The following is a 27,014-nucleotide window of genomic DNA, read 5'->3' on the forward strand; positions in this document are numbered from 1 at the left end:
AGATTCAGACTGGACGTGAGGAAGAATTCTTGCCCATGAGAGTGGTGAGAGCCTGGAATGGGTTGTCCAGGGAGGTGGTTGAGGTCCCATGCCTGGAGGTGTTTAAGGCCAGGGGGTTGGAACTTAGATGATCCTTGTGGTCCCTTCCAACACTGACTGATTCTATGATTCTATGCTTCTTGGCGTCATGTGGTCATCTTAGATCTCATTCATGGATGTTTTACTGTGATTTCTGACAAAACTAAGGATTGATTTGTTGGTTTGTTGAAGGTAAAAGAAAGACGCTACAAAATGGTAACAAACTTGAAGGTTGCCTAGTATTGTCTTCATGTATTATAATAGCCAGAGGCAACATATAAAACAATTATGTGAGTGAATTTTAAACAAAACTGAAGCATGGCTTCTTAGTACTTTGAAAGAGAAACTTTCAGTATTGAGGTTTGGTATTAAAGGCTGTAGGTGCTAAATAATACCTGCTAAAACCTTTGGTGGTGATGTTGTAATTGAATCAAAGTAGTAATTTTCTTAGTAAGAGCAGACTAACAGCATGAGTCATTTGGCCAATAGGTGTGTTTCTGGTAGTATACCTTTGTTCCCCCCAAAAAAGAATGTTTTAGATCAAGCATTACAGCTGGCTACTTGCCATATGTCATGGGAACTCTTTGAAGAGGTGAATTTAAAATGCCATTTTGAGCTGAAAACTGATATATCGATCACTATAATGATAGTTTGATATTTTCTGAATGGATGTGAATTAGAGTTTCAGCTTCTCTGCTGTTACTAGAAGCTTGAATTAGAGTTACATTGACATGTATACTATTTCTGGTTTTGAAGTATAGTAGTAGCAACAAAAGCCTCCTTGTTGATTGTACCTGACGGTGAAATTTGCAAAAAATTCTTCACTCTCTTGCTGAAGACAGTAATGTAGCCTTAAGGCTTAACGGTTAAGTTGCCCAAGTATTTTAACCTTATCATAGATGTTTTATTCAAATAGTCTGTGAAATGAGCACTAAGTAAAATATAGTAGTACGTAGTGGCGGTTTGTACAGTATTGCCATATGGATTATTAGTATTTCAAGTCACAAAAGTGTTCTTGAAATTCAGCGTGCAGACAGATTTGACATCTGGCCAAGCTTACTTTTTTTTTCTCCAAATATGCATGTGAAGGTGCTATTTTACTATTTGCATGTTGTGCTAGAACGGAAATTTTATGCAAGCATAGACCAAATTGCTGTCTGATTCTTGAGTAACTTTAGTGACTTTTTATGAATTGTCTCCTGCAACAACTTCTCTATGACCATGTAAGATTTAAGCCTGAGGCAGGTAAAATTATTTTCTAGATATCGTGAACAAAGACAGATATTTTTAATTTTTATTTTTTTAATTTGACTAATGCTAAAAGCACTGAGAGCTCATGTCAGTATATCTGACCTACAGTCTTTTTCTCTGGTACCTGGGTTTTGCACTTAATGATGCCTCTTTCATACAACCTTTCTGCTTGGTTTCTTTCTGAATCAGTAAAGTCAGTAATCTTCAGGGACTTCATTGCATTTACCTGACTTTGTTCATACTGCCTTTAGCCACAAATAACATGAAGGTGGTCTTAAAAATGTACACTGAAAATTGTTATTTATCTTTGAAAAAGTATGTTTTGGCTAGTATTCACTTACCTGCAAGTGTTAACTCTAACACTGAGATCATTAATGGAATGTGGAAATGTTAAGATCAGCTGACTGATTTGGAATAAAAATACTTTCCTTATTCTCTTTTCTTTCTTTACTAGGTAATCTGGTCCGATCTTTCGGTAACATGTGTAACAAAAACGCACCAGGAGCTTCAGGAATTCCTGCTAAAAGTATGTATCGAAATACAAAAGTAGTGTTTACACATCAGACTTAAAACTTCAGAAGCAGCCTAGGAGAGCTGTGATTTCTGGGGTATAATTACAGAAACAAAAGCATTCTACCGGATTTTTGTACTTCATGGTTATATTAACTATTTAAATCGTGTATATTGTGGTGAAGCAGCTTGACAGATGAAGCAGTTCAGCAGAATGTTTGGGGTGTTTTTCAGCAGTCATTTGTCCCATCTGAAACTGCTCTTTACAGTTTTAACTGAACTACTGTAGAATCATAGGATGGTCTGGGTTGGAAGGGACCTCCAAAGGTCATCCAGTCCAACCCCCTCTGCAGTAAGCAGGGACATCCTCAACTAGATCAGGTTGCCCAGAGCCCTGTCAAGCTTCACATGAATATCTTCAAGGATGGGGCCCCAACCATGTCCCTGGGCAAACTTGTTCCAGTGTTCCACTACCCTCATGGTAAAGAACCTGTTCCTCACATCCAGTCTAAATCTCCTCTTCTCTAATTTGAAGCCATTGCTTCATTGAAGCCATTATCACTACAGGCCTTTGTAAACAGTCACTTCCCATCCTTCTTGAGTAGGCTCCTTTCAGGTACTGGAAGGTCCTTTTTAGGTCTCCCCAGAGCCTTCTCTTCTCCAGGCTGAACAATCTCAGCTCCCTCAGCCTGTCGTCATAGCAGAGGATCATTTTTGTGGTCCTCCTCTGGACCATAAAACTATCAGATGAGTTTTTAGTATTTCCCAGAGAGTTAATGTATAGGCACAAGCACTGCTTGTTAGTGTCTCTGTTAGAACAACCTTAAAGAGCATCGTTTGGTTTTGGGTTTTTTTAATTAATGAGGCAGAGCCATGAGTATTTTTCTCAATTTGACTGTTGTATCCTTCAGTAGAACAAAGATAGGCATATTCACTGTCACAAGGATTTAAATTTAAGGAAAATCTAGAAACTCTTCGTGTATAGAAAAAAGTACAAGTTCTTTAAGTTGTCCTCCCCTGTGCTGCAAGGAGGGAATGCATTTGTATTGCTAGACCACATGCAGACACCCTGAGTTTGGTTACCTTGAACTGTATATTTCATTGCCATTTGGTTCCATCTGTTCTGAGAAATTCTGTATTTAAACTCCTCACTGTTCAAGGCACTAATGAAGTAACTGTTTGGTGCATGTTTTGATGGACCTGGTGTTCTTAACTGCAGTGTTACTTGCAAGAGGAAAGCCAGTTATTATACAAGGGCCATTGTCTCATTCATTGTTTCAGTTATCAGCATTATGTTTTCCAGCATTGTAGAAATGAAGCAGGGAGTATGCACTTCTACTTTAATTTAGTTGGAATATCTAGTTCAGAGAGTTCCCAGAGCTTGATTGTGAGGATTTGAATTCTGGATGGCTTGTCTTGGTCCCACAATATAGTACATAACATGGGATGTCCCATAACGTAGGGTACAGGCATCTGCTCCTGAAGAGAATTTTAAAAGCACTCTCTCTTACAGGACCTCTTTAAAAAAAGCTCTCTAGCTTTAAAAGCTCTCTGTCTTACTTACCTCTCTCTACATCTGTCTTACTTACCTCTCTCTGTCTTACGGGATCCCGTACAGCTCTGGAATGAGTGTTCAACTGCTGCACGCTTCTTCTTGTCCTACCTGTGAAGATGAAAACCAGTTCTGAAGGGACCCTCTATTACTCCAGGAGGAGGAGCCAGGAATACAGGATCCAAAATGTTGCATAACTGTCCAGTTTGGCTAATGGGCAGCTCTCCAGATGTGGGGTGTTCCACGTGCTGGCTTTTAACTGCTCCAGCACAGTCCAGATAAATAGAGGATGGCACAATAAGAGGAAGACAACTACAGTCTCTTACAGCTTGCTGAGGTGTGCCATGGAGAATGTACACAGCTGAAAAATATATTTGCTTTATATCAGTTTGATGGCCATAAGAAGAGGAGAAAAAGAGAATTCTAAATAAAGCAAGAGGAAACTTCTTTGCTTCAAAAAGCAGTGTAGAAGAATGAATGCCATACAGTTCACACACTTGCATTTTGGCTTTTAGTTATTCTTACTTCCACCCTGCATTGTTAAGTAATAGACTCAGTTTCCTAGGGACAGAAAAGAGTGGTCAGAATACTTGATAGGAAATTCTGAGATTGTGGGTGATAGGAGTAAGATAACTGAGTAAATGGTTTAAGAAGAGAAGTATCAATGGAGAAAAACTAAGGTAGTAAATGGAGTTACTTGGATGCTTTATATTCAAAGAACACCTTCTGTTAGGTGACAAGCATAAAAAGTTCTTTCCATGTAGGAAATTACCCGCATATGTGGAAGGACTAACAAGATTGTAAGGAACAAGGCTATCTCATTACCTTAAGTTAAGTCAAGCACCTAATCTTGGATTCATGTAACTGAATCTTTAACTACAGAAGGAATTTAATTCCTTTAAATGAAATCCGTAGAGAAAAGAAGTTGTAGCTGTTTCCAGAGACCAATTTAAATACAAAATACCAGTAATTCTTCAATCAGAAGTCTTCAGCTCATAGCAAAGTAAAGGTGGTCAATTAACAAGAACTATCAGCACTTCTTTCTGGTTCTATATCTAATATGCTTCAGGTGCTGTAGGTCTGTACGAATCTAAAACTAACAGCACCTCTCTGTCTGGATTCCAGAAGCTCCTTTTATGTATGTTACCAAGCAATTCTCTGTATTAGACATAGTATCTGTTAGTAGCACTTCATTCAATGAAATAATTATTCAGTGCTTTGCTGTTGTACAGTTAGCAGAATGTAATAGTCAATTGGCACTCTGGATTGGGTGTGTTCCAGATACGCAAGAGGAATATGTTGCTCTAGTTGAATTACTTACTTCTGTTGATTATAACTGATGGCAGATGTTAACTAAATTAGCAGTAGCTTTTGACTTCAGGAAAAAGTGTTAAGGGGCTGTGGGTGCAAGCTGGAGCAGAGGAGGTTCCACATACACGTAAGAAAAACTTTTTCACTGTGAGGGTGAAAGAGCACTGGAACAGGCTGCCCAGAGAGGTTGTGGAGTTGTCTTCTCTGGAGACATTCAGCACCCTCCTGAATGCGTTCCTGTGTGACTTACGGTAGGTGATCCTGCTTTGGCAGGGGGGTTGAACTAGATTATATGTCGTGGTCCCTTCCGACCCTAACATTCTGTGTTTCTGTTTTATGTGGCAGTTCATTTTTAATTGCCCCAAAATTAAAAGACTTTTTTTGTATTGTAATAGAAACCAACAGATTTGATCAGCTTTACGGTACTTAAGTACATTATTCTGGAAGTCATGTGTGAAAAATCTTTGTTCTAGGAAATGTTTTTCATTCAGAAAAGAATAGAAATATATTTTTGCCATCTGAAGTGGAACATCAGGAAGCCTGGCTTTGTAATACTGCCGTTGGAAAACACTTAAAATGAATTTTCATAAGAAGTGTCAATATTAATAGCAACTGCTGTTGATTCCAATATTGCTCACTGAAGTTCAGTATCACTGAAACTTTCTACTCTTGTTTCTTTAAACCAAGTTATTCTAGCTAAGTGCTGATAGTGAATACAGTACATTCAGTCCTCCTTGGTAATTTCTTAAGGTTGTTTTCAGACATACTTTTTGCATATGAAAGATTTAAAGAAATAAAAAAAGACCGTAAATTACTCTGGAAAAACTCATAGTATTGGTAAATTTCAGAATAGAGGTCTTGCACATAGACCTTTAAACTGTATTACACCTAGATTAGATGGGAAGATTTACAGCCAAGTGTGTCTTTAGCAAAACTAAATTAGGATGATTTGTTGTATCTTTGGTCTGTAAATTACCTTATTCAAACTGGAAAATAAGGTTTCTTGTTGATACCAAAAGGTATAAAGATTGATGGTGAACAAATATAGTCTGTCAGCTACTCAATTTTTCACATTAACCTTTTTCTCAGCTCCCAAAGGAACTGTCTTCTGAAGCATTTGACAAGACTATTTTAAGAGCACTAAATCAGGGCTTCCAGAAGAGGGAAGAAAGAAGGCATGCTGATCTTGAGCCCGTAATCAGGTAAATATTTTAGCAAATAACGTGAAATGGGATTGAAGTTAAACTAGGTGACTTCTAGAAACGATGGAAATTCTGCTGCCTAAATAGAATTTGTGAAGAAAATGGGAAGGCACTGATAAAACAAATACTCTTGACTCTTTTCTTTAAATTCTGTTAAACTTTAATGGATTGCTTTTAAAGAAGTAATTGCCCAGTATTTGTCGTGAGCAGAATTGTACAGCAATGATTGGCAGTTCTGCAAGGATCTCTACCTCCATTATACAAGGGTGTATTTAGAAATACTAGAAACAGTAACTCAGAGTGCATATGTTCTAATTTTATGATAGGATAGAGTAATAGAACAGAATTTGGGAAGAGTAAACAGTAATACTGAAGCATGTATATAAAATTAAATGTAGCTCACACATTTATAACAAAAATGGTGCATACCTCATAACCTACTATTTAGGGATGAGAGTGCTTGCTGGGTTGTGGGATGTGTCGGTCAAACCCTGTAACTCAGAACAGCAAGATGAATTTGGGTGTGCTTCCCTATTCTATTTGTTTGTGACAGATGTCTTCTTACATTTGTTCTTTTTCTGTCAGGGTTGTTCAACTTTGTTGAAAACAAATTATCAGGTTAGGCGGCATCTCTAGAGTTAGTGTGCTTATTGAAGAATCAAGCATTGCTTTTCAGGCTCCTGCTCAGAATGTACTTTGAGTCCAAGCATATCATGCCTTTGAGTTTTGTCTTAATAACTTAGCTAAAGAAAGTCATGGAGCCACTGTGTCTCAGTCTCTCTCTTCCCAACAATTCATTTTGATCTGTAATATGATTTGTCTGTCTATGCGGGCTTGATTGTCAAGTCAAAACCCAAATCTGTCTGAAAAACTTTGGCTAATAAACATTCTGGTTTTAAATGAAGAAACATACGAAATAGAGGTTGATTGAAGAGAACATGTAATAACACTGCACAATAATTACAAATCCAAGAGATTCAGTTTGAGGATAACCTTTGAATATATCTAGTCATGTTATAATATGGAACTATAACTGCATGTTTCAAGTTGTGTTGTGAGTGTACTGGAATGCTACATGAATAATCTTGTGATAATAGCATTACTGTATACAAAATTCATTTTCTTGCACTCTGGCATTTAGGGGTCTTAAGTATGTGCCTAGTCACCCAGAATTGCTCTCCACTGCCTCTCCTCCAAATAAATAGAACTGGGTAGTTTCTTCCTGGCAAGCAATAACTGACATCTTGGTGTGGGACGTAAAAACCATTCATTCTCGGCCTATTTTCTTATCTGAAGCTAATAGAATTTGTCACTGACCTCTTGGGAACAGACTCAGTCTAGTGTGAAGCAATATTGAGAAACTGACCGTTTGATCTTGGTGGTAATTACAAAACTCCGATGCTGTCATTATAGGTGAATTTGGCATTGTATTTAACCAAATAAGTGTATTTTGAAGAAGAAATGCATTGTTTTGGGAAATTAAATGTGTTCTCAGTTAAAACCAAAAAAGTTAAATACAAGATCCAGTGCTTTTTGACTCAGTCCAAATTCTGGTAAAGGGTTAAAGGTGGCTAACATGTTTCAATTGGGATGGTTCAAAACTAAATACCTTTTAAATGAAAAAAAAAAAAGAAACCCACAACATAATACAATTGCTGTACCTCACACTGGCACTGAACAACAAAGCTCATTGTTTATACTGAACACGCAGTTTGAAGCGTTTGAACTCCTTGGAACTGTCTACGTTGTTCTTAAATGATACTGTTGTAAATTTTTGTATCCTTCCTATGGCATATTACTTACAGTTTAACAAACTCTCACTTAAATTTCAGGCAGCTATTTTCAAATACATCACAAGCATTTCTGCAGAACCAGAGAGTATACAACTTCTTCCAATCAATTTCGTCAGAATCTTTGCACACTCACAGTAAGAAATACCCTAATACTCTTTTATATAACATAAAGTCTATAAAGCAATTATTTCTTGCCTAATTACAGGTTTTTAATTATGTATTCAGTTTACATTGTATTCCACGAGTCATATTTGAACTCCCTGCCAATGAATAGTCACTTTGGCAAATGCTTTTGACAGCAAGAACGTGCTATGTAGCATCAGCTTCTGCTCCTTTCTTTCTTCTCTATACCATCATGCTGTTAAAATAGGTAATTACAGTTTATTATGTACCACAGTTGGACTTTTTTCCTTTTAAGCGATCTTAATCTTTGGAACAAAAGCTTGAGCTGACTCAAAAAATCATATCTGGGTTTTATTTGGTTTCTTTTCTAAATGAAGCGTTTGTCTTGATATTTAAACTAAGATTTGAGTGCATAGTACACTAGTGATGGGATGACCCTAATTTTAGAACATGCAGAATCCTGTTCAGAGCATTTACACTGCATCGATTTCCTTGGAGAACCTCTTACTTGTGTATTACAAATATTTTTTGTGTCATCTAACCTTAGCTTCTCTCTATGGGTGCCTTAGAATATGATACTGGTTTCTGTTGAATCTTTGCTTCTTTCAGTGCATGTTATACAGGATGACAGTTAAGGTACCAACTGTGAGGCTACTGCCTCAGAAGTTGGAGATCTTAGTAAGGAATTAGATAAGTTGGCATTTTCAAACAGACTGCTCATATGTGCTTGGAAGAAAACAGGAATGGCTTCAGTTTGCAACGTGCGTGATCTGTGACAAATGTGTTCTTTTCATGGTGAGACATAGACATTATGATTGGGGTGCAAGTGTAAGTAATTCTGTGACCTTTTTTTTGGTAACGCTTAGGACGTTCTTACAGGGCACTTTTGTGAAAACATTAAGGTAATGAGTTTCAGGATGGTTGTGAAACTGGCTGGGGTTTGCTGCACTGAAAATTCTGACAACTCTGTTGCACTGAAAGGCTGCATGGGGAGAAAAGAGTTTCCAAAGTCCAGAAAGATTCATTATAGTGATAGGCACACTGCACAGTGTCTGTGTATTTTGATCTGCAGGCTGCATCTAGGTAGGAAAGCCTTGCAAATTCATTGTTGTGTGTGATTATTATTGAAATGGTCTGAAAAAGAACCAGTGTTCAGTTCCATCAGAATAGAGATGACTGGCTTACTGCAGAGTGAAAGTGATCTGCAGGGCAGGTTAAGCAGAAGGACAAATGTCAAAAGTGCAGGAAGTCCTACAGATCATATTATAACATGATCATAAATGGGAGATATTTTTATAATAATAAATAATTCAGTACATTGAATTTCATGCAGATTTGTCAGACCTTGAATGCATGATGCATAGGATGAGGAACTTAATTTTTTAGCAGAGAGGAGGAAAAACTCCAATAGAAGGCAGCTTAAGTCTCCACAGACAAAAGAGTCATGATGTAAAGAGGATGATCTCACGGAAAGCACTGGTCTTAACTTGCTATGAAAGAGATTGGGACGGGGCAGGCAAAAATCTGGTGATTACCAGGCATGTCCAAAGCAGTGAAACAGGTCTGAAGTCAAGGCAGAAAAGCAAGGCAGTAGGTCAGGGTTTAGAAGTAGGATTGGTGAGGTATGTAGCCAGGCACAGGCATAGCTGCAGTGCAGCCCAGGCAAGGGCACAAGCTCACATGCAGTTCCCAGAGCCAAAGGATGGAGGCATTGTATGAGGCCTCTTCCAGTTCTTTTCACAGCAGTCTCGTCCAAAATTGCAAAACTGCACTCTATCAGTTTGGATCTTGAGCACTGGCAGGTGAAGCCCTTGGGAAGGCAGGGGAAGAGGTTTCAAAGCCCATTGGTTTGGTTCAGGGCCCTGACGTTGAGTTAGATCTTCAGAAAAGAGTTAGGTGAACCTTTTAGAGGTTATCACCTGGACTTGGTGGTGATGTGATCCCAAGGGCAATAAGGTTAAGCATTGCTGGTTTTCTTTTAAGGGGGAATGGATGATTTGTCTGAGGTAGCTCACAATCACATTTCCTATGGTACAGACTGATAGAACCTCTACTAAGACAAAAGTACTCATCCTTCTCACTGACAAAATCACCACCATTAAGTGGTCTGTGAGATTTTTTTTTTTTTTTTATTGGTGGCTTATGTATTTTGTTGAGGTTTCCTGTTTGGGAATCCTGGAATCCTGCTCATACTTGCAATTACAAATTAGCCTGTGGTGACATATTTTGAATGTGGTGACTGGGCTAGGGGAGGAAGCCTAGCTTGAAAGAAAATCTCATCGTAGTTCTCAAATCCAATGTGTAGAATGAACTGGCAGAGAAACTATTTGTGGCTTACATTGGCCTTCAGTTGCTGTTTAGAGTTAGCAATAAAAATATCTTGTCACGGAAATACAAAAATATTTGCCCTTTCAATAGGATATGGTTTTAGTAAAACCTATATGGAAATAAAAGTCTATGTTCAGTGAAAGGTCTTTATACCTTAAATAATAGTTGGGATCTCACAGTGAGTAATATATCCTGTAAGTGTAATTATGCTGCCATGGTTCCATTGAGGAGGAAATCAGTTAGCTCCCTCCTGGTTCATAACATCAATTATTGTAGATACTTTTTTAGGTAGGAGCAGACCATATTAGAGCATGGTCCCTGAGGACTTAGTATCTTTGATGCAGATAATATTCAGAAGGATCTTTCTGTAAATGTTTCAAGCTCCAAAGTAACAGCTTTCAGATATTTTTACCTGCATTAACTTGGAACTTTCCGAGAGAGGAAGAAGTAGACTCCTGGGGTTAGATTCAATACCAAACTAAGTCCTTTTTTAGAGCATTGCAATGGTGTTTTTACAACAGAACTGTTAATATTATTTCCACTTATTTTTCCATCCCATCTGGCATGAAAATATATGTGAAGACTGTGTCAGGGGTACTAGAATGCTTTAGTCCAAATTAGTTCTCTCTTTGCAAGTGAATGATTTGACTGGAGGAGTGTCACTTGTTGCAGAAGAATTCTAGTAACTGCCATTGGTCTCTTCTCATTTCCTGCTGTAACACAAAAGTATTCTTAAAAAATCTGAAGTGTAGGATAATAGGAATATTTCTAATACTATGATCACAATTCCAACCTTTTGAAATTGCACCATAGCTTTAAAATAAGTTAGCACACTTTCCTTAAAAATAAAAGTATCTCCACAGAGCCTTTACTTTTGGAGATGGCCTACTTTGAAGGAGACAATGTTGAAATTACTGCCACATGCAAAGCAGTAAATTCAGTCTTCCTTTATCCTAGCTTCCAGTTTAGTGCAAGCATTCAGGAACTGTGTAGTTGTTCAAGTTCTGTAAAGTTACTACGTGAACTTTATTCTCTGCAGGTAACTTACAACCCTCTTTGAAGATGGTTAAAGCACCAGAGCACTTCAAGGAGGACAGTTCAGAAGCTTCAAGTCAGGAGGAAGGTAGTTGTGTATTCAAAGGTGGTTCTTCTCTGAAAAATTTAACCACACTCAGTTCTGGAAATTATAATAGAGTTGACTGATTTCTTCATTGGTACAAAGCTGAGAGATTTGGATGAAATTTGCTATGTAAATGAAGAATTTCTGTATACTTTTAGGAGTGTCCTTAGGAAGTTGTTATAAAATTCAAGGAGTGGAAGTGTTCATAGACAGGTTGGGGGCAGAAGTTCAGAGCTGTGTTGAGCAACCAGGAAGATTAGCTTTACAGTTTACCTCAGCCAAAATTGTTTGTAGCTTTTTGTGTCTTTACCTGTTCTTCAGTTACCATGATTCAAAGTTGAGTGCAGCATTTCAAGAGCTACACAGAAGTTTGCACTCCATGTGCCAAATTTATCTAGCTTTAAGTTTTATAGAGAAGGATGTTCCAAGTTTTCCTTTTCTTATTCTTCACCTGTGCTGCTTTTATACTCTGGATTGTTTGGGACTGTATATGAGTATTGATAACAGTCTGAAAACCAGTGGTTTCCAAATAGCTCCAAAAGAGTTCATGTGTTTAAGAAGCCTAGTGGCTGGTCAGTAGTTTCATTCTGAAAGGCATAACAAACCAGTTTTGCATTGTTTTCAGTACTGAACAAGTAACAGCTTCTGGTAAGTGGAAAGGATGAGAAATGAGACTGATAAGTGAACATGGACCACTGAACGTTCAGACTAGTTTTCACAGAATGACACCACCCTTATCCTGTTAGACATTAATAACTAAGAACCTTGCAGTTGATCTTAGGTGCAACGAGGAATCCACATCCATACTTCAGCTTTTTTTTTTTTACTTAAATTATTATCACATTCCTCTTTAGAATTCAGAACACACCAAATAAATTTAAAATATATTTGGAAATTGCTCAAATAGTGCAGTTTTAAACCATCACATATGCTATCCTTAAATCTGTTCACCTGGTGAAAGTACAAACGCATTTCAGAACACCTTTTGTGCCATTTTAATGAAGTGCTACCAGAAATTTTTAAATTGTGATTTTTTTTTTTACCAGAAATCATAATTATGAAAAAGAGGATTATGTTGTGCTATTACCATTTATTGTCAATTTTCTTCTACATCCATCATCATCTAGTGCTGTAGAAACTGATGCCATATGGCTCTCTGCTAATGAAGTAGAAGTAGAAACAAATGGTCCCACGGTTCCTCTCACTATGAGAACTGGCTTATTGCTGCCTGAAGGAACAAGCAACCAAATCTTTGCAGTGGGAACAGCATAAAACTTAATGCATCTGCGACTGTTGGGGGGAATAGTACTGACAGAACTGAAACACAGTCCATGCAGCAACGCTGTTGGAACAGCTTCAAAGCCATCATAAGACCAAATAATAATTTGGACTTCTGTGTAGCATTGAGAGGAGTTCAAGCAAAATGATAGCTACCAAGAAGGTTTAAGATCACCAACAGCGACGATTAAGAAAAGTTGGTTTTGTTAAAATTTCAGAGTTGCCTTTGAGAAAAGGGTATAGCATGTTTCTGAAATTCTTGTTTGAGGTAATACCTCCTTTTATAGCCAATGTAATTCGTAAAGCTTCACTTCCACAGTGAATTTTCAGGTTTTGAATGCATTACTTCTGTGCAAGACTTGTCTTTGTTCACTATTCAGTATGTGTGACATAGTTTGGAGGGTAATTTTAGCAGTTCAGGAACACAACTGTCTGTGCTTTCACTGAATTCTTTCTCTCCATCCTTTCATACTGGGTGATAGTCAGTCACATGTTTAGAGCTTGTAATTAAATACAGAGGTGAGCACACATAAACAGTTAGACCTTGTAATTAAATACAGAGGTGAGCACACATAGACAGTTGTTATAATTCCTATTTTGCCATTTCGTTCTTCTGTGAAATGGAAGGTAAAGATTTTCCTGTCTGTACAAACTGATCTGTTCTCTATGCAACACCTGTCAATTTCAGCACTGTAAATTAAGCCAATTTAATGGAAATGTCTTCTGCTAAGTGTCTAGTAGTGATTGAAAGCTGAATTTACTGGATTTATCTAAAAGAGGAAACAGGAATTGCTATTGAAATTATACTTTGTTTATTTTTTTCCCAGATGTAATGCAACACACAGCAGTTCACAAGAAACATAATGGAAAAGGTCCTGTTGCCAAGTAGGTACTAAGATGTAATGTGACTATGCTACAGTTTTCAACTTCATTTGCTAGTGCTTTGAGACTTTCCTTCTAGATTAAAGCTTGTGAGATTTCTGTTTGGTTAGGGTGGAGGGTGATTGTTGTTGTTGTTATTTGAAGAACCATTATTCACATAATCTGTGTTAGAAAAATATTCCAGAAGATCCTATTTCTAAATTTGTAGGTCCAAGTCATTTGGGACTCTTCTTTGCCAAATTTTCTGAATCTTCCTTACCTGAGTTGTTGTTTTGATTTGTGTTTGAATAACATGAACTGCATGTGTTTTTCCCATGTGTACCCACCCACTTCAAAAATATACTGAAAATTCCCAGTGCTGTTGATTATGAGCTTTTTGTCAGGAGCTTCAGAGTTGACCTTACAGGAGAGGGTAAAAGATAGTCCATTCTTTCATTTGATTAGTAGCAAAAGCATTGAAACCTTACTGGTTTACACCTATTGTAGGTGGAAGCACTTCTTGACCATATTAATGTAGTTTCTATATGCTTTCAGATATAAGATGCAGCTCAAATTCACCCACTCATGTGTTTTAAACAGAAACTTTGGATAGGTTTGCACATTGTTGTGCAATTTTTTACCTATTATTAAGAGGAAAAAAAGGATACACATGTTATTGTGGTTTTGTTCTGTAGGGTTTTATCTGTAAAATGTATTTATTTCAGTGTGGGAAAATTACCAGGAATTGTAATAATGAGAATATAAACACACTACAAAACAATATTGGTTAGAGTTTACAGATCTTTAACAGAAAATTTGGTGTGAAATTACCAATTGGACAATTTAGTACATCTTTTAAGTAGTTTGAGACCTATATCCTGAGGTATGTAGCTACTGGAACTTCAGCATGTCTTGTGCTTTGGAGTTAGATAGATTTCTGCCATCCTGGGAACTGAGTAGCATTTCATACTGCAGTAACCTTGAAGCAGCTTGTCAATAGCCCTAAATTAAATTAAATTTCAATTATCAGCATAATATTTTGATAAGAATTTTAAAGTTTTACTCATTGGTAAGAATTTTTAATCTTACCTAGTTGGCATTCAGTCAGTAGTGGGGCATGGTTTTGTGCAAAACATGGAAAGTTTATAGGTCCATGTGTCTTATTAACTGTCAGAACCCTGACAATTTTTCCAGTAGTCTTTGCTGACCAGTGCTCTCAGGGCCTACTAGTTAAATATTACTTCTGACCAACTACTGTTGAAAGAAGCTTCAGTGGAAAGCATTATCAGGTCTGAAGTAAATTCCAAACGCAGCTCCTCTTTCCCAGCACTTCTCAAAAGGAGCAATCCTGAGAGTAAAAATATAAAGCAAAATTACTATCTTGGCATTCAAATGAATACAGCTGCAGTATGATCTGCAAGTAGCCCTGCACTCCTACAATATCTTGTGAATTCTGAAATAGAGATAACAAAGTAATTCCAGCTTTGTCATTAACCAAAAAAAAAAAAAAAAAAAAAGATTAATTCAGAATACATTCCTGTTTGGAAAATTTCCCCATGTCTGGTATGAAAAGGGCAAACAAAAAGACTTTGTGTGCAGAAATACCAGTGAAAACTCTCACCTCAAGTACTGTTTTCTACAGATTTCTGTTGTTCTGAATTTTGTGTCAAATTATAGTAGATAAGTGATAAAGGAACTCAATTTATGTTCAGATTATAAGTGTAACTTTACAGTGACTTTACAGTAATTTACATCTTCTACATCTCTTAAGAATTTCTAGGGTTTTCTGAAAGCAAAATACTGTGGTTTCTCAACACAATGCAAGTTTGTTCACGTCAGCATAACTTTTGTTTTTCCCTTTCAGCAGCACTAGCAGTGCAAAATGTTCTTCACTGGATAGCCTTAACATACAGCACTCTGAACAAAATGGGGTCATGGACTGGAGAAGAAAAAGCTGTATTGTCCAGCAGCACCCAGAGCACTGTACGAACCTCCTCGACCAGGTGTGTTGCTAGTTTTTTCAATTTAAAGCAATATTCTGAGACACTTGAGAAGGCTGCCCACGACATATGGTTAGATACAGCTTCCAAAGATAAATAGCACTGCTAAAAGTGTACAAATAAGTGTCAGAGTTCAAGTTGCTACTGACTTACCTTGATCAGTGTTGTAGTTTAGAGCGAGACAGATGCTCTTTTAACTCTTCCAAAAGGGGTAAAAGAAAAAAACCACTCACACAAAGGATTGGATAGAATTGGAAAGTTTAAATGGAAATGCTATTCATAACTACATACAAGAGTACAAAGCATATAAAATAAACAAAATCCATAGTCTGGACTTAACACAGAACCCCATTGAGCCAAAGCTTCACATAAACCTCTCTTTAAACCAGGCCAACAAACCCATGTCTTCATGCCCTTCCCCCCCATGCCTCTCTGCATGCCCCAGACCAAACCAATGTGACACAGCTAAAATGTGGCTTGGCAGCTCCAGGCCCTAATTAGGCTGTGCCAGGCTTAATTGGCAGCATTGCCAAGGCCGACACCAGGCCTCCCCCACAAGAGGTAACAGCCTGTGCGTCCTTCCTGGGAGGAGAGAGGGAGGGGAAAAGTGAGGAAAACTGACTGTGCAGATAGTTTTATTGGGATACAAGACTTACAGGAATGAAATATACTTCCTGGTCCACCTCCTGGACACGCTGGACCTCCTGGAGGTCTGTAACTTTGTGGTTCTTAAAGGTACCTAGCCCCTAAACCATCACAATTAGAGAAACTGTCATAGGCACTTACCACAGTCTCAAAGTTGTATATTTTATGAATTTATAAATAAAATTTCCCAGTAGGATATAAGCAATCAGAAAAGTCTAATGTTCATGTTTAATCACTTTGCTGTTACTGTAACATTGTCATGAGACAGAATTTCAGAACTGAGGAAGAACTAGAAAAACTAGAAGCTGTATTAACAATAAAACCATATGAATGGTGTTAAGTATATTCTTTCTATCTTACCTGCATTGTCCAAGTAACTTAAGTATTTGTTGAAAAAAGCTAACAGCTAGATGCATATACAGTTCTTGTGAGCTTTCTGTCTCTTCAGTGCTCAGTTTTAGTGTGGGAATAGTTGAGAAGACTCACACTGTTACAAATTACAAGCAGAATCATTTTGTGAGACTGGGAGAAGGAGGATTGCTTACTGCCTACCTCTGGAAACCCTTCAGTGTTAAAATTGCTCAGTATTACTCTTACTCTACATGCAGAATTTAGCTATTGATTATTTTGTGGGGAATAGCAGGCCAAACAAAAACGGTTTCCTTATTTCACAAAGCAGGGAAGGAATTGAGATTTGCTTCTGAAGATGAAGTGGTAGACTGCATCAAAACTTAAAATATTGCAAGCTTAAGGCAAAAAAAAGATTAACATTCTAAAACAGAGGAAGAGCTACGTCCTATTTAAAAGATACCCAAATACAGCATATTTGGACAGATTATTTCTGAGTTTCTATAAATTATACCCCTTTGCTAAATATGAGATACTGCTAGCAGCTAGTAATAGTAATAAGGAATTATTGCAAAAGCTATAGGATTTTTTTATATGCTTCTAGGTGGAATTACAGAGTTTAGTTTAGCAGCAACCTCCAGTTTAAGGCTGGATACCTGCTTTGCCACTATATAAAAATGTTTTGCCACATATGCTTCCCACCACACAACCATGAAATAATTCCACTTAAATCAATAAATTTGTAGTCCCTTAAGCCTTGTGATTAGCCTTTTTAGCTGGTATGTGATGAAACACATTTGGTTTTATCCTCAAGTGGAAGGACAGCACACAAACAATAATTTGATTGATACCTTCAGAATACTTGCAAGCAGTACTAAAAACCAGTGTTTTGCTGATAATGGCATAAACACAAGGTGCATTATTCTATTCCAAAGGCCTCGATGCACTGTATAAATAGTTGTTTGTATGGTTTTAGCACCTCTGTGAATGCACTAGTGACTGACTCACAGACCTGTAGTCTAGATGAGGTTTGTTGTGATACAAATTCTGTTTAACTGGTGTCTTGGTATTTTCTGTCTAGCATGCAGGAGAAAAACGGAGTCTGTCTACAGTAAATAAGAAGAAAGGAAAACCACAGCTGGAAAAGTAGGTTTCCAATGTAACCAGTAATCCAGAAATCAAGTGTGATGCATTCACTGGTAAACAGTCTACAATCAATTAGATGCTTTATTTTGGTGTTGTGAAACAGGAGTGTAGTGTAGTGTAGAGCCAGTCTATGTAAAAAAACTTATTTTATCTTCTGAAGTGACTTGAAAAATAGAAAAATTGTGTGCATTAATTTCTCAGCATTTATCAAAAAGATGAAGGAGCGGAAGTAGATTCTTAACCCATACTGAATTGCCTTTTTTTCCTTTATTTTAAAGTTACAAGGTGTAAAGTGACCTTCCAGTACCTGAAAGGGGCCTACAAGCAAGCAGGGAGAAGGGACTTTTAACAAGAGCTTGTAGTGACAGGATGAGAGGGAATGGATTGAAGCTTGAGGATATATAGATTAGATATGAGGAAGAAATTCTTTACAGTAAGGGTGGTGAGACTCTGGAACAGGTTGCCCAGGGAGGTTTTGAATGCCCGATCCCTAGAGGTGTTCAAGGCCAGGCTGGATGAGGCCTTGAACAACATGGTCTAGTGGAAGGTGTCCCTGCCCATGGCTGGGAGGTTGGAACTAGATGATCTTTAAGGTCCCTTCCAACCTAAACCATTCCACGAATCTATGAAAGTTGTCCAGAAAACACTGAAAATCAAAATAAGCATTACAGAGTGGGTGATAACTTGTTGACATGTTTCATTGTAGGCTACACAAACCTGTACTGTGAGGAAGTGAAAACATTTCCATCTTATCTTAACGCTCTGCCCCTTTCCAAGTTGAATTTTTGTGGTTTTGTTGCTTTATAGATAGATGCTACAGAGTAGCTGCCCGGTGTACCACTGCATTACACATACCAGCTTTCCAGCTTTCAAAAATGTTGCACCAGTTCTTTTGTGATTTTTTTTTTCTTTTTTTTTAGACCTTTGTTCATACAGACCTTTATTCATACTGTTTAGTAACACTGCTTGCTGTTTAATTCCTACTATATATTGTAACAGCCTTTACCTACTTGTCTTGTTTCATCTGCTAAATAATGAGTGGGTTTCTGCCCTGGAGTCACTGCCTGCGTTTACACTGGCATTTTATATTCATTCATGGCTGGTTATTTGTGCCCATGCATTTGATAAAAAACCCCAACCAAACGAAAACAAAACTATGAAAATTACTTAAACAGGGAGAAAGCAAAGAAAACCGACTGCCGGTTGAACAACAGGACTAATGGAGTTAGAGTTGCGGCATCACAGCACATCCATACAGGAACAGGAAAAGGTAAGATGGTTTTCCCCAGCTTTGCTGATTTATTCATTATTGTGCTGTAAAGGGGATATTACAAGTCTGAAATCTGTTTTAGTGCAAGTCAGCATGTTGGCTGCCTACTCTGTGCCTTGACTTGCTCTGTAGAACATGCTAGACTCAGTCATCTATGCAACTGCTTAGGGTATGTCTCTTTTCATGTATGACTGGAAAAATAATAGTAAAGGTCAGAAACAGTCACTGTTGGACTACTTCTATATGAAATTCAGTAGTCTGAGTGTGTGGAGGTTCAACATCTTGTCGTTAGTGTTTTCTTTGCAGCTCACTAGTTTGTCCAGCTGTTGTGGAATGGCCCTTGATGAATGTGTATAGAAAGCCTCTGGGGCAAACCATCTGTGAACTGTAGTGCGTAAACTACAAGAGGTGACTGCTGAGCTACAACACAAAACTCTGCATGCTGCCCTAGCAGGGTTTTCAAGTTTGGGTGATCCAGCAACATCAAGTGTCTAGAGGCCAAGGCCTCTGTACATCAGTCAGCTGTAAGACAAAATTATGTTGGTGTTCCTTTAGTAAATCGAGTTTCCAAGCTTTATTACAGATTTCTGAAGGGCTGTGTTACCCTTTGACTTTGCCATCCTGATGTTTTCTAAGCTCACAATATCAGCTGTGGCCTCAGCTCTCTTACTTCTTCTGACAAAGCTGACAAAGAGTTTGCCTTTTCCTACACCACCTGATTGGCATAAGTGTTAAAAGGCCTCTTACAAAGGGCCCTCTTGCTTCTGTCTGGGGTACAGTCTTGATTAAGCTTCAATACTTCTCACCTTTGAAACTTCCAGGTGGATCCCATTCTGAATTACTGTCATGTGTTTTACCTTCTACAAACAGAATTTGACTAAAACATTAAGAATTCACAGTTAACAAAGAGCAAAACCAAGACAATTTCAGAAGGCTGAGGCCAAGGGCTGGACAAGCAGATAACATACTCTAGAGAACAGCTTTGCTGTGTACATTTCTGATTGATTACTGTTCTTGTTGGCAGAACAAACTGAGTTTTTATGAACTGACAGTAACTCTAAGAGGTGGTGCAATTTTGTGTGATGCACTGCAAAGTTACGTAGGGAATGCTTTGCCATAGGAGTTGTCTGCTACCTACCCACTGCTCTACAGATGTGAAACTGCCTGGCACTGATTCTGTTTCTGATTCTGGCACTTCAAAAAAAAACTGGAACCCACAGAGGCTGGAAGCAATTAAGTCCTGCTCAGAGATGAGCTTTCTACCTGTGCATTAGCATACAAACATCAAAATGTCTTCTCAGGTATCTTATTTGGAGACATGAAGAAAAGTTTCATGTTGTGATCTGAATCTCTGCCTAACTTTGAACATCCAGACTTGGTTTTAAATGCTCTTTTTTGAGTTGGTAACTCAACTGCATCATGTATTCTTCCCTTTTTTCCCCTCCCTAATTTTAGCTTTTCTGAGGCATCAGTCAATGACAGTTGTCCCTTTGATAGTTTTGTGACTAGCACTTTAGACTCTTGCTTTCAGTGATGTGGACACTGTTGCTCCACATTTTATTAGCTATTGGAAACACTTGTTAGAACAATTTGACCGATTACAGATTTAATACAAGAAATTGTTTCTAGAATTGAAGCACCAGGGCAGCTTTTTGATGACTCATCCCAACCTGCTAAGCTTCCAGTAGCAATAATAAATTAATAATTTATAAATAAAAGAATACTTTATTCCAATTAATAAAATAAATAATAGTGTTCTCATTTTTGTAGAAGAGCTTTGCCAGCTGAGGTTTTGGGGTTTGGGATTTCCTCAAAGCTAGCGTCTGGCACACATTCTAAGAGGGTGCATTTGTCTTGCCCGGGCACCTGTCAGCCTGAACTTGACAGCCAGAGATTACTAGCTACCTAGCTTGACTTCAGTAACAGGAGCTATAAACCTACATTGAAAACTGGTTTTCAGCAAATGAGTTTCCCATGATCCCATTCAGAAGAACAATTTTACACTTTTTTAGTTCACCTCCTTTTCTTTTAAGAGGTTTTGTTGATGCAGTTTGCTTAAAGGCTATTTTGAAAGACTTAATTGTAAAAGGTGCATTATTTTGATGTTGCCCACTGAGTTAGCTTTCTGCCTTTGCTGGTGTGAGCAAGGAGTACTGCATTGAAAACTGGCTCCACAACAGAGTCATCAATGGCACAGAGTCAAGTTGGAGGCCTGTGGCCAGTGGTGTTCCCCAGGGATCAGTACTGGGTCCAGTTTTGTTCAATATCTTTATCAACGACCTGGATGAGGGCACTGAGTGCACCCTTAGCAAGTTCACTGATGATACAAAACTGGGGGGGGTTGGGTGACACCCCTCAGGCTGTGCTGCCATCCAACGTGACCTGGACAGGCTGAGAGCTGGCTGCAGGCAAACCTCATGGAGTTTAATAAGGACAAGTGCAGGATCCTACATCTGGGGAGAAATAAACAGGCACCAGGACAGGTTAGGGGCTGCCCTGCTGGAAAGCAGCTCCACAGGGAAAGACCTTGGAGTGCTGGTGGACAGCAAGTCCTCCATGGAACAACAATGTGCTCTTGTGGCCAAGAGAGCTAATGGGATCCTGGGATGTATCAAGGAAAGGTGTGTCCAGCAGGTCTAGGGAAGTTCTTCTACCTCGCTACTCTGCCCTGGTGAGACCACACCTGGAATACTGTGTCCAGTTTTGGGCTCCCCAGTTCAAGAGAGACAGAGACCTGCTGGAGGGAATGCAAGGGAGAGCCACGAGGATGATTAGGGGACTTGAGCATCTCCCCTGTGAAGAGAGACTGAGAGCCCTAGGGCTGTTTAGTCTGGAGAAGAGAAGACTGAGAGGGAGTCTCATTAATGTCTATAAATATCTGAGGGGTGGGTGTCAATGGAGAGGGCCAGGCTCTTTTGGGTGGTTCACAGTGATAAGACAAGGAACAATGGGTTCAAACTAGAACATAGAAGATTTCACCTCAACATGAGGAGAAACTTCTTTACAGTGATGGTGATAGAGCACTGGAACAGGCTGCCCAGGGGGGTCATGGAGTCTCCTCTGGAGACTTCCAAAACCCACCTGGATGCATTCTTGTGTGGACACATTCCTAAGCGATCCTACTCTGGCAGGGGGGTTGTACCTGATGATCTCTTGAGGTCCCCTCCAGCCTCTGATATACTGTGATACTGCATCAGCATCACATAACTTACTAAGGGCGATCATTCTTTTCACTGCTCTGCATAAATATCAATTTTCAGTGTCACCTTCTTAAACACTAAGGATTCCATCATTGCAAATTCAGGGACAAGACCAGTCCTGAATGCTGAGAGTGGGAGTGTTAGGAATACAGAGGTACAATTAAGTAGGAACAAACTGAAGTGAACTAGCATGAGATGTGAGCAAACCAAACTAATCTCATTTCCATATGCTGAGATTAAAAATAAAAATGCCAACTTCTGTTTTCAGATCTGAATTTGGATACTGGATCTGGTCATGATACATGTGGAGAAACATCATCTGAAAGTTACAGTTCTCCTTCTAGTCCACAACATGATGGGAGAGAAAGCTTTGATAGTGAAGAAGAAAAAGACCGAGGTTGTATTTATGGAGAGTATGCATGAACAGCTTTATCCCTAGACTAATCTTTTTCTTATATTAATTTCAATTAGTTTTATTAGCTGCTTTTATTTCTGAACTGACCACAGAACACATTTTGCTTTGTGGGCTTTATGACTGGACAGTTCGAAGGCTTCTAGCAGGACTGTTTAAATACTACTTAGATGACTACATTCATGTAACAATTTTCTGACCTCAGTGCCCTAGCTGTCCTGAGAAATTTCAGCAGTACAGAATGGGAAAATCTTTGTCATAAAAAGAACTAGAGATCTTGGATTGTGTGGCATGTCTGAGAGGTCCTTCTTTTTGTATCAAGAGTTTCCTTTGCCACTCCTTCCAAATCTGAGGAAGCTCTGTAATGTATTTCTAGATGGATGCAATTTCCTAATTCAGTGTGTCCTGCTCTTCACATTTGTAGACATGCACAAGTTGAAGACACAGTAGCTAGTTGGGCAGTTTGATATAGGCAAGTGATGGAGATTGACCTTGCTTGATTTGGATGAATTAAAATAATTTCAAATTTGTTGTAATTCAGGAAGACATAACTGTCAGTTGTGTCATCAAACTTAGGAGGTTTTATATGGATGAATGAGTCCAGGGCATGATACTGTGTTGTTTCAGACTCGCTCTTCTGACTGACAAATACTTTTGTCTCCACAGATACAGACAGCAATTCTGAGGACTCTGGGAATCAGAACACAACCAGGTTTACAGGCTACAGTGCTGTCAGTTCATCAAATCTGAACAAATCATCTGCTCAGATCTCTTCAGTGAATAATGAAAATGGAAGCCTTTCAGAAGATCCTTTGAATACAAAGTTTCAACATATTTCCTTCATGCCTGCCTTACACTGTGTGATGCACAACTCTGCCCAAAAGCCTGAAGCAGTTGTCCCACCACCCATCTCTGCAGATGGTAAAACAATGGGAATGCTTGTTACCACACCTGTTGCTGTCTCACCAGTGAGAGAGTCTGCAAATTCGCCTCCCAGTGGAATGGGTCCAGTGACCTCCGGTGAACCTGAGAAACGCCTTGAGCTGATGGCTTCCCCTTTGCCAGTCCCATCCACTTTCCTTCCACATTCTGTCCAGCCTGCTAGCCCTGCTTTGCATTTGGCAATACATAGATTGAAAATGCCCTCTCCGCAGGGATCATCAGAAAGTTGCACAGTTAATGGACCACAGCAGCCAACAGGAAACTTAAGTATTGGATCACCAAATACTGCCTTTATCCCAGTCCACAATCCAGGTAGTTTCCCAGGATCCCCAGTTCCTACTACAGATCCCATCACAAAACCTGCATCCCAGGTGGTAGGACTGAATCAAATGGTGCCTCATATTGAGGGAAACCCAGGAGCAATCCCTCAGCCTACCAATCTAAAGGTAGTTCTTCCAGCAGCTGGTCTCTCCACAGCAGCACCGCCACCTCCACCAGCTTCATATGCTTTGCCAGGCAGTCCTCATGCTACCAGTGTGTTGCCCAACCAGAATACAAATGTGCTAAACACTGTAGCAACTTCCTCACCACCTCAGTCAGCTGGTTTAGGTGTCGGTCAGGTCCAGTCCACTGTTCCTCCTGCAATACCTACCCATACACCAGGTCCTGCCCCTAGCCCAAGCCCTGCTTTAACACACAGCACTGCACAGAGCGACAGCACATCCTACATAAACGCTGTTGGAAATAACAACACTAACGGGACAATGTTACCTCCGCAGCAGTTGGGATCTGGTCCTTGTGGCTCTTGTGGACGTAGATGTAGCTGTGGGACCAATGGAAGCCTTCAGATTAATAGCTATTTTTATCATAACCCACTTCATGGACAGGTCTACAGAGTTCCATCTTTCTTCACTCTGCCATCACTTTGCAATGGCAGCTACCTCAATCAAGCACATCAAAGCAATGGAACACAACTTCCTTTCTTCCTGCCTCAGTCTCCATATGCAAATGGGCTTATGCATGACCCAGTGATGGGGAGCCAAGCCAACTATGGTATGCAGCAGATGGCAGGATTTGGGAGGTTCTATCCTGTATATCCAGCACCTAACGTAGTTGCCAACACAAATGGGTCGGGACCCAAGAAGAACGGGAACGTTTCGTGTTACAATTGTGGTGTAAGTGGACACTATGCGCAGGACTGTAAGCAGTCATCCATGGAGGCCAGTCAACAAGGTAATCATGATAACTCCCAGCGGACTTGCTTTGGAGTTTAGCAGTTTCTCTTTACCTTTCTGAATGTGCTGTTTCTGGTCTTGCAGCAAGGTGTGCGTGCGTGTGTATGTTTCGTGTAAATGGTTGTGCACTAGTGACCTGCTCTAAAACCTGCAAAAATCTTATCTCTGTCTGAAAATTTTGTAGAACAGTGCAAGGGAATGGGCTTCACAGCCTGAAGCTGCAAATGGGTATGATTTGGAGCTGGAAAGTCAAGCTATTATCAATCTTAAAAGCGTCATTCTTTTTTCACTGGTTTGGTTTCGGCATTACATTGAGACTTGCATGTTGTTTCAATTTTTCCCTTCCTGTTCAGTGTTGTTTTCGAGAGAACTCACTGGCAAAAAGTGAAAGATACCAATTGCTGTCTATGATATGAACTTGAATTCTGCAAACCTGTGTGAGAATTTAAAATAACCAGCAGACTGGTCCCTTGATAATTCAACTTTTCTGAAGCTAACCCTATGTACAGTCAGCCATCCTTCTGTGCCCCATCATGCAATACATAAATGAAGCATGCTTTAACTTGTTAGATAAGTTGCAGCAAAAAGGCAGGAACCAATTGGAAGTGAAAATCAAAGGAATGGCTTTGAGTCTTGTAAGCCATTTCTGTGTCCATCCAAAAGAATGGGGAAAACAATGTTTGCATAAACTATTTTAGATGCTTGGCCTGTGCCCATTCTGACTTTACATGCTTGGTTGGACTGGAAGAGGAAAGATGAATATTGATGGAGGTCTTTTTTTCCTTTGCATTGTTCCAGTAAGGGTGAAGTCCTGTATCTGTGGTCTAGATCTTTTTTTGAAATGATGTTTTTAGCAAGGAGATGAAAAAAAATCGTATAAAAAAACTTAGGACCTACTTTTAAAGGACTGGAAGGTGGTAGTGGCTATTGAAGAGCATGTCCATTTTGAATACCTTGTAGTGGTTTTGTAATCCATTTTAATTGTGAGCAGTGACTTAGTAGTTCTCTTTCCTGTTTTAGGCACTTACAGACTGAGATACGCACCTCCCCCTCCCCCTTCCAATGATACCTTGGATTCTGCAGACTGAAACAAGTAAACATTGCCTACTTAAACTGAAGCTTGGGAAATTGGGGGAAGGTGTGTGTGGGAGGGGGTGGGTTGGTCTTGTGTTTTGGGACATTCCCGGTTTTATATTCTTTTGGAATTTTTCATTGTTCTTGCACCTCTGTTCCATACAAAAGAAGAAAGCTGAGTCCCTGGTTTCCTCCTGGTTCTACAAAAAGCTTGCGTAGTGCATGTAATCCAAACATACAGCCAAGCAATCAAACAGAGCATTTGAACCATGCTTTTGCACTGAAGACTTGAGACTTGTGCAATGTTTACTACATTTTTTAAAAATAAAAAGTCCTCTCACCTCTGACATCACTGCTGGAGCAGCCATATGGTGAAAGAAGAAACTTGGTTATGTTCCCCACCACAGTCTTCTTCCCTCTCTGTCCTCCTTATGCTGCTGTTTTATTTTCTTTCCCTGTTTGTCCACGTGGATTCATTGGACTTGCTTGACTGTTTAGCAGTTCATACAGACCCTGCCCATACTCTAAATTAATGCTCATGAATTGAGGGGAGATGTTCAAACATCCTATTAGGAGGGTCCAAAGGAACACATGACACTGTTTGTCTACTATAACTGATAAAAGTACACATACACCACTTTTGAGAGTCCCAGATGAGTGAAAACACCTAGAGCAGGAAGGGGCTGAAACTATGTGGACTGAAACAGATTTAGAAAAAGGAATAAGCTTAAATTGACAGATTTTTTTTTTCCTCCATTGTAGCTTTTTAGCCTGTATGTTCAGCAACCAAGGTGAAAAAAAAATGGTATGAATGTTGTACTCAGTGTGTTTGCATTTGTAATGAAAGCTGACAGCATTTTTTCCTTTTTTAAAGCTGTTTTACATCGTGTCAATACAGAATGAACATTACTTGATTGAATATTTTTGTTTTGTTTTCCTGAACTATTACAGTGTTGCATTGTACTTAGAATGTAAATGTTTTTTTTGAACTGAACAAAAGCTATGGTTTTTCTACAAAAATAGTCAGGTATTAGTATTAGAAACCTGTCTACCAAATAGCAAAGTCACTATTTTATAACAATTTACCACTATGCGTAAGTACGGTATAATGTGAAAGACTGATCTGAGTGTTAAGATGGTATTAATCATGTCAGTATCATGAGTAAGTAAGTTTAATGCTGCTGTATTTTTTATTTTATTTTTAAAAGCCAATATATGTACTAAATTGCTTCCAGGTAATATTTGATTTCCTAAAGTGCACTGAGGTTATCTGGAAGATTGAGTGTATTTTTTGACTGCTGCATTCAACACCGACGAACAACTACCACTATATAT

The 27,014-nt window shown here is 38.9% G+C and overlaps 1 protein-coding gene across 1 annotated transcript in view; it reads left to right on the plus strand.

Moving 5' to 3' along the window:
* Positions 1 to 26,525, plus strand: part of ZCCHC2 (zinc finger CCHC-type containing 2) — a 43,661-nt gene extending 17,136 nt beyond the window's left edge. Inside the window, exons 4-14 of the mRNA XM_054381531.1 lie at positions 1,784 to 1,855; positions 5,792 to 5,904; positions 7,737 to 7,831; positions 11,188 to 11,271; positions 13,374 to 13,431; positions 15,275 to 15,410; positions 17,482 to 17,546; positions 18,722 to 18,816; positions 22,285 to 22,413; positions 23,095 to 24,603; positions 25,626 to 26,525. Coding sequence (XP_054237506.1) covers positions 1,784 to 1,855; positions 5,792 to 5,904; positions 7,737 to 7,831; positions 11,188 to 11,271; positions 13,374 to 13,431; positions 15,275 to 15,410; positions 17,482 to 17,546; positions 18,722 to 18,816; positions 22,285 to 22,413; positions 23,095 to 24,603; positions 25,626 to 25,693 — 2,424 coding nt within the window. The 3' untranslated portion in view covers positions 25,694 to 26,525. The remainder of the gene's footprint in view (positions 1 to 1,783; positions 1,856 to 5,791; positions 5,905 to 7,736; positions 7,832 to 11,187; positions 11,272 to 13,373; positions 13,432 to 15,274; positions 15,411 to 17,481; positions 17,547 to 18,721; positions 18,817 to 22,284; positions 22,414 to 23,094; positions 24,604 to 25,625) is intronic.
* Positions 26,526 to 27,014: the final 489 nt, after the last annotated feature.

The sequence above is a fragment of the Indicator indicator genome, chromosome 6, assembly GCF_027791375.1.
Source record: "Indicator indicator isolate 239-I01 chromosome 6, UM_Iind_1.1, whole genome shotgun sequence".
Classification (NCBI taxonomy): Eukaryota; Metazoa; Chordata; class Aves; order Piciformes; family Indicatoridae; genus Indicator; species Indicator indicator.